This window comes from Oncorhynchus masou, chromosome 7 (assembly GCF_036934945.1).
Source record: "Oncorhynchus masou masou isolate Uvic2021 chromosome 7, UVic_Omas_1.1, whole genome shotgun sequence".
NCBI classification, from domain to species: Eukaryota; Metazoa; Chordata; class Actinopteri; order Salmoniformes; family Salmonidae; genus Oncorhynchus; species Oncorhynchus masou.
The window spans coordinates 20,309,485-20,320,294 of NC_088218.1; the positions used below are offsets into that span (position 1 = coordinate 20,309,485).

A 10,810-nucleotide genomic window follows, 5' to 3' on the forward strand; every position below is an offset into this window, starting at 1 on the left:
AAAGTATGGTAGGTTGATTTTCAGGCGTGTTCATGAGAAAAACAAGGACAATAACTGTTGTTTTCTCTTCTGTCTTCAATAGTAATTTCCTCTTTCTTTTGCAGCAAGCGTTGGATTCCAACCTGAGTCATTTGGTCAAGAGGAATAATGAGTTGGAAGGGTTGATGGGAAAGTTGATCCAAACCTGTCAACATGTAGAGGTGAGCGCTCTGTCACTGACCATGCTATGAGTTCCGAGATGCGTGCATGTGCAAGAGGCATGCTGTAGTCAGTGTAGTGCATGTGATGCAAGCCCAATTAACTAACTGTACAGTATGTCGTTCACCTCAGAGAACTACAAACTTTGTAGATTTTTGTATAGATTTTTTTCAAATGATGATTTCCCTGACACGATTATGCTAATGTTGTCATGTCATCATGAAGTAGTTTGTGTGGCAACAGATGCTCCTGTCTCCGCTTGAGTTTGCTCATCTGAATTTGTACATAGAATCATATTCTACAATTTCAAAATGCACAATGCTTTCCTGATATAGGCTACTAATCATTGAGTTGTCAAGGAACACATTTTAAACATGTATTATAATATATACATGTCCAACGTAAATGTTCCCATGTGCAATACAATTAGATTTTACTGATGTATCTATACGGAGACCACCGATTGGTTGTGCCACTTCTTTAATGAAGGTTCTTCTGGATGAAGCCTTTCTGACCATAGTCACTTGTTCTTGATCTGTGATGAATCAAATTAGAAGAGCCTGAGAGGAAAGAGTCACAGCCCCATGGTGGAAAGGTGGGCTAGGAAATGAAAATGACATGGCCTGAATCTTTATGACTTATACTCTAAGCAGAGATTGGAATATGCCTCCATGGCCACTGTGACCAGTACACTAAAAGGGTGGTAACATTTGAGGACAGGCCGCAGGTACACTTTGGTAATTTCATTTAGCCTTTTAAAATCCACAAACCTGGTCCTTTTAAAATGGATGTATTTAAATAATGCATCAGAGAAAAAGAGGGGAAATATCTGACCTCGTTTTCATGGTGGATGTAGGTCAGAAACGAACGTGTGCATGGTTTTTAAACACACTTCCACCCATTAAATAATGAGTGTAAAGGCTAATTCTCAAGCAATTCTGTGTTTCTGTGTGTATATGTGTGTGTGTGTGTGTGTGTGTGTGTGTGTGTGTGTGTGTGTGTGTGTGTGTGTGTGTGTGTGTGTGTGTGTGTGTGTGTGTGTGTGTGTGTGTGTGTGTGTGTGTGTGTGTGCGTGCAGCTTGTGCTCAGTGACTTTGTACTTTGTAAAAGTAATCTGCGTGAATAATTGAGGAATGTGGAATGAGCTGCAGAATTATTGTGCAACACATGAAACCACTTCATTAAAGCTGTAGATTTCAATTTGATATATCCACCCCAAGGATTACAGTTAGAGTTTTTTTTTGTATAGTCATCATCAGTGTGCATAAATGTGCAAGGACCGGAAAGACTCCCTTTCTCAGCACTTAAAGAGAGTACACAGGATGCGTGTGTACTTTTTGGAGAGATCGCTGAATATTTGAAAGCCTTCTAAAGCAAATCAGCCTCTCCTCCACCTTCTGTTGAACGTTTCTGAGCTCTTTTTGACGGGCAATTCCCCAGAAACGCTTCTGCTTTGGGTTAAAAGAATCTCTTATGCTCCTGCCAAAGACTCATCTTTTATGTCCGTCACACGCTCCCCTGCCATGTCCAAAGGCTGAGCCCACAGTGTGTCCTCACTGAACATCCTACTGTAATACATAGAGAGTTCATTAGACCTACAATCCACACATATTCCACGGCAGATCAGAGGGAGAGATGGTGGCACTCACCCATGACCCCCGTATAAACCCTGTGAACGTACAGTAGAGAAACTCACTCACAGGGCGAAGGAACCTAATTACTGGCGTTGAAAAGACAGATCTGTGTGCTTTTCAATGAGTCCCTTTCATATCATAAACAGCCTGTCCACACCAGGGAGTGACCATAACACACCTTGTTGGCTTGGCAACGCTCAAACAATCCCTCTTTCACAACTCCCCTCTCTGCTTTTCGCTTCGGTTGAAAATCTGTGTTTCACCAGGAAATAAAAACGGGCACCAAAGAGGCATATATTTCAAAGGCCTGTGGCTAATAAAGTGGACCTGAGTGTGCATGCACTCAACAATTGCAAACCTTCAAGATCTGTAGACTGATCCAAATGCTACGTAGAATTGAGCACTGTTAGACTCAGCAAAACACAGGCGCGGGCATTCTTTATCTTCTGTAGTAGCCAGAAACAAACACACATTAAGGTACTGTGGCTCAATGTTGATTCATTCACCCGAAGGCTATTATTTGCAATGTAAAACCAACTGACATCTGAATTATCATTAGTTGAACTAGAGCTTTAAATGGATGCCGCAAAGATTCTGGCAATTCATCTGTTTTTCTACTTTTTTTATAAATCATGGCCTTGAGACAGGTCGGACATTTTGACAATTACAAAACATTAAAGGGATACTGCGAGATCCGGTTTTCGACATAGCCAGAGTCAGATGAACTCGTGGATACCATTTTTATGTCTCTGCATGCAGTATGAAATAAGTTAGAGGTAGTTTTGAAAGCCAATGCTGAGCCACTGCTAACTAGCGTTAGCGCAAACCATACGCCAGCGTTCCTGTAGACTTCCAGTAATTGCGCTGACGCTAGTTAGCGTTGGCTCTTGAAACTACCTCCTAACTTCCTTCATAATGCAGACATAAAAATGGTATCCGTGAGTTCGTCTGACTCTGGGTAAGTATAACAGTAAATGGTTTGTAATTACAGCTTACTTAAGGCTATGAATTATCAGACAGCTGAATTATGTTCCATTTGTGTTTCTCAGGTCAACGCATCGCGGCAGGAGGGAAAGCTGATGGAAGAATGCGACCTCCTGATTGACATCATCCAGCAAAGGAGGCAGATCATTGGGACCAAAATCAAGGAGGGAAAGGTAAGATCCAGGAGTGGCCATGGGTCTGAAAGGGGAATCCCATCCAACACACACACACAATCCTCTGCACTTTCTCTGAGCTGCAGTCTGAACCGTACGGCCTGGGAAGGAATGTAATAGTGAAACAACAGAAGGGTAAATGTCTCTCGCCTTCTGTTCGGGGTCTGCATTGGATCTGTTGGAAAGTCCACCGTCTGTTCACTCTCGATCTGTTCATTTACGATGCAAAGCCAACATTTGAACAAGATCACCAAGGGGAATTGGACCATGCTTAATTATCAAGATGTCCAACCTACAGGGCATGTCTCAATTATTTTTACTGACTGACAGAGTTGGAGTTCGCTTAAAGCTAACTATTTGTAGTCAGAGAGAAAACGGAAATGACTTCACACTTTGTGTTACTTTTACTTGCTTCATTTCCCTTACTGAATTTCTGTTGGCGTTGGAATTACCAATAGCTGTCCAGGGTTAGTCAGAAACCAGATTTCTACAGTTTCTCTAAATGACAGGACTTCCTTCGTTCCTTCCTGGTCTCGTGTCAGGACTTGAGTCAGGAGCAGGGCTTTAAAGTAGAAGTACCAATATCAGGGGCCATAGAGGCAGTTTTGCTCTGACCTTTCGGCTGGAAATGAAAACCTGCCTAAATAGAAATCCTTTATGGTGGACGGTTGCCGCTGAGACGATAGAGAGACAATTTGGTATTTTTTCTTGCTCCCACACCTCTGGCATTGTCCAGATATAGGATATGGGTGAAAAGTTGTTTCATATAAATACCAGAAAATTGCAACAAAAATATACACATTCGAATGAAACCAAAGATTAGTTGTTCAGTTTAGTGTGTCAGAAAAGGTTGATGAGGGCAGTGTCTCTGACCTAAATACAACATCCAACCAACCACATTTGACTGCCCTCAATCACTCTCTCTTAACCTCTCATTAGGTTAAGAGAAAGCAACAAGCCAAAAACATCTGGATACGATCCCAAAAAGCTCCATCTGGGCTAAATCTCTACCATCCCTGACATGGGATTCAGTTAATCACCTTTAACCCATTCTAACCCCCCTCTGTCCTATCTGCTCTATAGGCGGTCCGGATCAGGAAGCTAGCCCAGCAGATCTCCAACTGTAAGCAGTGCATCGAGAGGTCCTCTGCTCTCATCACCCAGGCCGACCAGACCCTGAAGGAGACGGACCACGCCCGCTTCCTCCAGACCGCCAAGAGTATCACCGAAAGGTGAGCAAGGCCAGCACGGAGGTTGTGGTAGAAATTCACTACAAACACCGGCTCTGACTAACCATTGACAATTCACAGTCAATCAACACGACCTCTGGCATCCTATGAAAATGTGCAACATAGTGGGATCGTTGTGAACTAAACCCTCTGGGATTATGTGTTTGTGTTAGGGTTTCCATGGCGACCGCCTCCTCTCAGGTCCTGATTCCAGAGATCAACCTGACGGACACGTTTGACACGTTCGCTCTGGACTTCACCAAGGAGAAGAAGCTGCTGGAGAGCCTGGACTACCTCACAGGTACAGAGTACAATCAGCTGTATTTACTAGTAGTGGTGGGCGCCAATAGTGATCATTTAATACAATATCGGTATATTGTGATAATCTGGCAATATCGTGATATACTGTGATATTGTTGCCGATATTATGATATTGCTTTATGTCATGATGTCAACTATATCAAAGCACTGGCAATATATCTCCCTATATTCTATTGTCAAGTGCAAGAGTTGGCAACTCTCTCTACAACCATAACCTAAAAATGTGGTTGTATGCACTCCACCTAACTGTGGTCCAAAGTTCCACATCTACATAATGCCAAAATAGTCCATGTTATTGCATATTATTGCAGTACCCAAAATAATTATACATCATATGAATAGATTTATATGAGTTTGTGGAAGAGATTGTTGTTTAGTCTTTGTGATGGCAGAGGGCTTCGCTTGAGGGCTGGCTCACTAAGTGAATCACTCTGAGTCATCGATGTGCACTCACTGGCGGAGGGGGAGCGCGAGAGAAGGAGAGGGAGGGGGGGAGAGAGAGCGAAAGGGAAGGAGAGATGAGAGAAGAGAGAGATGAGAGAAGAGAGAGAGGAGGGTTAGGGAGGGGAGGAGAGCGAAAGATGTCATCAGCCTCTGCTCAACTGTCAACCTATGAAATATCATCTGGGCTATGAATTATCATTAGCAAACAAAAGCTTGGCAATCAATAGAAGTCTCTAGCCTTCAGTCTTCCTTTAAGAGCCACCTGTACTTTGTTTGAGGTAAAACAGCACGCTCAAAAGGTGAAGCACTGTTATTTCATAATTATGCCAGAGCACGCATAACATAACATTCTCCTTACCCTTATGTAGCGCCAAGTCCTCCGAGCATCAGAGAAGAGCTCTGCACGGCATCGTACGACACCATCACCGTCCACTGGACCTCAGACGATGAGTTCACAGTGCTTTCCTATGAGCTCCAGTATGCTATCTTCACAGGGCAAGCCAACGTTGTCAGTAAGTATCTGGGTGTCGGCAAAAATGCAGTCACACGTACCAGGAACACCTCCAAGCACACAACTATCTTCATAGGTCAAGCCAATGTTGTCAGTGGCATACCAGGCACACCACCAGACACACAATGGTATCTTCACATGGCAAGCCAATGGTGCTAGCAAGTGCACAGAATGCCTTGAGAGAACATGTTTTGCTCACAGAACTCTCTCCTGATGATAACTTTTGTATTGTGTGTAAAGCCAAACAGCTGGAGGACTCATGAACCAAAACCGAATCATGTGTTTCTTCTCACCGAGCCTGTTGACTAGGGCCAATGGGGTGATCTCAAATCTCAGGATCTCAGCTTGAGTTATTGCAGTGTCAAAGGGGACAGAGTGGAATGGAGAGAGGGAGACTAGCTGACTCGGAGCGAATTACAGTCATAACACGAATCAGTGCTCAGAGCCCTCCTCCCCCACGGATCACGCCTGAATGCCACGCTCATGCATACTTCGCTGGGCAAGCAATATAAAATGAGATCAGTGGGATGGGAAATATAGAGGTGTGTGGTTTGATGAAAGCGGACGGCTAGCAAACAAGGTTATAGGGTGTCATGAGAATAAATAGGATATGATTTGTCTCATGTTGTGATCACCTCTCTTCACTGCAAACGTGAGCATTTTAGCAACAACAACAAAGAGAAGAAACTGAGAAGTACCAGAACTATAGCTTTAATATTGCAATACAGCATCGGTGTTGATGCAATTTGGAACAGGAGCAGTTGGCTTTTTCCACGCTTAAATCATTTTGAAAACTCCAGTGCCCCCAAGTAGAATGACTTTTTGAATGTCTTTCGGGAACCAATATACAAAATGAATGAGCAGAAATGTATAATAGAAGTCTACCATGTTCACCCTAGAATGATAATTGAACGTAACAATTGTATCAGATGCTGTCTTTGGAACCCCATTGAGAAGGGCCTTTACCAACATCAGCACTTTTCATGAGGGGCGGCGTAAAAACCCAAAGTGACAGGTGTTTTTTTCCACTTCCTCCTCTCCTCATTCTCTGCACACGCTACGTTTTCTTCCCGCCCTAGTTTCACATCCAATCACAGAGTCTAAGCTCTGGGCTGAGGCTGAGGTGTTGTCACAATGTCACATCTATGAAATGACACTTCAGAGGAAAAAGGGTGACGGCAGACACTGGCCCCATAGGGTCTCACTCAGGGTCATTTAATTGCAGGGCAATTTAATTGCTCACTGTGTTTTCTCTCACCAATGTAAATGATGTGTGACAGGCACGCCGTTCCAAAATGGCTGCCATGTGTGAGGTGAGAATGGCGTGTTTCCATTTAAAATTTTGGCAAATGGCAGCCTTCAGAACACACGTTAGACATGATGACGGGGTATGATGGTACATGGTAGCCTATAGGGACGGACAAAAAGGTGCAATGGGTTCACGCTCAAACAGATGTCGCGTGAAGCTTATGGAGAATACACTGTGAACTCAGCACGATGGCTGTTCTGGCAGAGAATTAAGCCTGCGGGCATCAATGTGGCACCACGCTCAAACAGATGTCGCGTGAAGCTTATGGAGAATACACTGTGAACTCAGCACGATGGCTGTTCTGGCAGAGAATTAAGCCTGCGGGCATCAATGTGGCACAGCACGGCTTAGTATAGGCCTATCAATGTACAGCACAGCCAGTCCCACGGACATGGAACAGCACAGCCATTGAGAGGTGAATGAACCCCCCCATCCTAACACCTACAGTAACCACATGAAACAACAGAGTAGAGTGAATGGCAATATATATGGAATGTGTTGGATCATTAGAAATGAATCACTATAAATGGCATAATGCTGCGTTGCATACTGGCTGACTTTTTGAGCATCACTGGCATTTGTCGTAATGAATTGACTTTGTATGATAAATTCCCCCTCAATTCCCCTTAAATCTACTACACCCTCCGACGCCAAAGTCATATTGGACAAGAAGCATTGTCTGAACACACTGATCATGAATCCTTCCCCTCTAACTTGAGTATGATTAAAAGGCCTTAGAATTGATTGAGGAAGTGACTGATTATGGAATTTGGACCACTCCTCTCTATCCTTTAGCTCTGCTCTCCGAGGATCACATGAATTGACTTCCTCCCCTCCTAACACAAACAGACTCAAACCTACACCTCTCACAAACTACAGATAAGAGTTTGCTAAACCGAAGAATAAAAATATACAATATGTTGGGGAAATATGGACTTAATTAGGTGAATGTTTATATTTGGTCCAAGTATGATACTTACATTGGCTGAGGATTGGCTGTCTCTGCAGCAGGCAAAGCAAATCATCTCCTCATTCTGTGACAATTAACTTTGCTTACGTCATGGAATTCAGCAGGTTACGAGTGACCTAATTAATTGATGATGTTTGCTTTTCAAAGTTTATCAAGGCCGCAATACTTCAACAACAAAGTATGTGTACTGTACATGTGCAGTCTGCGTTATTGGTCTGTTATAGCCACTCTGTGTGTGTTCATGTGACTACATGTGTGCAAACGGAAACATTTGTGTGTTCCCCCATATGCACCAATGCATAGTTGAGTGTGTATGCATGACGACACTGTAACTATGAGTCTGTTTCTCCCTCCCAGGCCTGTGTAACTCTGCAGACAGCTGGATGATTGTGCCTAACATCAAGCAGAACCACTACACCGTCCACGGCCTGCAGAGCGGCACCAAGTACATCTTCATCGTCAAAGCCATCAACCAGGCAGGTGCCCGCAGCAGTGAGCCAGGGACACTCAAAACCAACAGTAAGGGCTCCACATTCATTACGATTGAAGGAAACTTGGAATTATAGCATGCAGTCTGAGAGAAGTATCTTGTGATTCTTACCTAATATGGTCACCATATTATGTTTCAATACGGTGTCCATATTAGGACAGCATCACATGTCGGGGATGGTCTCCTAATATGGACACTATACATACAGCTGCTGCCTTCATAACCTATCCTACCCTAGCCCCTTGCTAACTTAACCATGTTGTCTCTCTCCGTCCTCTTTGTCCAGGCCAACCTTTCAAGCTGGACCCCAAGTCCGCCCACAAGAAGCTAAAGATCTCCCATGACAACCTGACGGTGGAGCGCGACGAGACGGCATCGAAGAAGGGACACGGCCAGGAGCGCTTCACCAGCCAGAGTAGCTACGGCGTCGTTGGCAACGTTTACATCGACAGCGGACGCCACTACTGGGAGGCCCTGATTGGAGGAAGCACATGGTAAGTTCGACCTGGGAGACATGATGGACCAATATCTTGCTCTGAGCCACATGGTGTTTGGCCTGTTGGATCTGGCTGGGTAGAATGACAGAGATAGAGGCCACATTGTAAGTAATTTAAAAGCACATTTACACAATGTAGTCAGAGAAAGATTCAATGCACATTTAATAACTATGAGTATTTAACACTTGGTAAGTGTTCACAAGTGTTGAAGTGTTTGGGTTTTAGAGGCAGGCTAACAGTGTCTTCTTACTCCTTTCTCCGCAGGTATGCGGTGGGCATCGCCTATAAGTCGGCCCCCAAGCACGAGTGGATCGGCAAGAACTCGGCCTCCTGGGTCCTGTGCCGCTGCAACAACTCGTGGGTGGTGCGTCACAACAGCAAGGAGCTGGCCATCGAGCCTTCGCCCCACCTGCGCCGCGTGGGTGTCCTGCTGGACTACGACGCCGGCTCGCTTACCTTCTACGACGCCGTGGGCTCGCAGAACCTGCACACGTTCCACGTGTCCTTCGCCCAGCCCGTGTGTCCCGTCTTCAATGTGTGGAACAAGTGTCTGACTGTCCTCACGGGTCTGCCCATCCCCGAACACCTAGAAGGGTTGGAAACCCAGGACTGAGACCCCCTGGGAACTAGAGTTCCACCGGGCCAGATCAGACTAATTTGGGTTGGGTTAGGTTAGATTAAGCCACCTCCAAGGCACTTTGGGCCACTATGAACTAGAAAAGGCCATCCGCAAACTTGAATCATCACAGAAAATGTCATGCTACCATCTCATTTTATTTTAGGCACTTTGGACCACCTCTTGGGCCAACGTCAATCGCACAGACCACCCTCGATTCAACCACAGACCGTTTGACCACAGACCGTTTGACCACAGACCGTTTGACCACAGACCGTTTGACCACAGACCGAATGGGAAAGAAGGAAAGAGCTACGTAGCTGTACAGTTGTGAATTATAGCTTTGCCAAACTCCCACCTTCATGATTATGGAACTAAAGTAGCCATGAATTTAAATGTTTTTACTACCATTTTCTTGTGCTTAGATGACAGATATTAATTATTGAAGTGTAAGAAAATAGCCTAGATAAGTTTCAATATGCACATCTTCCCTTACATTTACACATTGTTCATACGTTATTTATGGTCAGTTTACCAGATATAGGAGACATCTATAAATCTAGGGAAATTATTTTGATGCAATTTATCGATGTTACTTTCTAATCTAGAAAAAGTATTGTGTCCTAGTACATTAATGTGTAAATTATACTTATTTTGTGACAACATAATTACTTTCTTCCTTATAGTACCTTAAACCCACAAGTGTAAAAGTACTGTTGCATTTTAGACAAGCAATCCCTGCTTGCATTGCATTTTTAATTTTTGTCATATTTTGTAATGGGATTTAGGTCCCTCTTTGCAATGGGATAGGTCCTTTGTAGTTCAGCCATGCATGTTAGTGAGTATCTCTCAGGTCTATTCCAAATCTTGTTTTCATCCATGTTTTCATCCAATAATGCAAACTACTTTGTCCTCTCCTGAGTGAATACTCACTTCCTACTGTACTTAGCAGTTGTCACAAACCCAAACTGAAAAACACTTCCACTTTGCTATTAGGTACAGTGAGGACACGACTAATACAATCCTCACTCTCATTTCACTTACAAACTCAGTCATTATTTCACCAAGGTCGATGTCACCACGAGCCACAGCTTGACCTCAGCTTGACCACTGTATGACCCAGTGACCATGAATTCAAATGTTGTAGGATACGTCTCTCCACCACACACAGGCACTCCATGATGCACATAACATATTATGTTCTCTTTTACTCTTGTCTTCTTTCAAAAGAAGGACCATCTGGATATTTTACAGATAATCGTTTTGTTTTTAAAGTAACAAAATGGATCGGTTCACTCATTCATTTGTGTCTTAGGTTTGGGTTTATCCTTTCCTTGTATTGGATGCAGCGATTATCTGCTCTTTAATGTTGCCACAAAAACGGTTTCAATTCAGATGTATGTTTGAATCCGGTGGACACTATTTTAGGAAAAA

The 10,810-nt window shown here is 43.8% G+C and overlaps 1 protein-coding gene across 2 annotated transcripts in view; it reads left to right on the top strand.

Annotated features, from left to right (window-relative positions):
• The window catches only part of LOC135543487 (E3 ubiquitin-protein ligase Midline-1-like), a 35,210-nt gene extending 25,544 nt beyond the window's left edge, over window positions 1–9,666 (top strand). Inside the window, exons 3-10 of one of the 2 annotated variants that reach the window (XM_064970789.1) lie at window positions 105–200; window positions 2,882–2,989; window positions 4,073–4,221; window positions 4,392–4,519; window positions 5,352–5,495; window positions 8,131–8,292; window positions 8,550–8,757; window positions 9,025–9,666. In XM_064970789.1, the coding sequence (XP_064826861.1) occupies window positions 105–200; window positions 2,882–2,989; window positions 4,073–4,221; window positions 4,392–4,519; window positions 5,352–5,495; window positions 8,131–8,292; window positions 8,550–8,757; window positions 9,025–9,373 (1,344 nt within the window). In that variant the 3' untranslated portion in view covers window positions 9,374–9,666. The remainder of the gene's footprint in view (window positions 1–104; window positions 201–2,881; window positions 2,990–4,072; window positions 4,222–4,391; window positions 4,520–5,351; window positions 5,496–8,130; window positions 8,293–8,549; window positions 8,758–9,024) is intronic. The other variant, XM_064970790.1, reaches the window with a different exon arrangement.
• The last annotated feature ends 1,144 nt before the right edge of the window (window positions 9,667–10,810 follow it).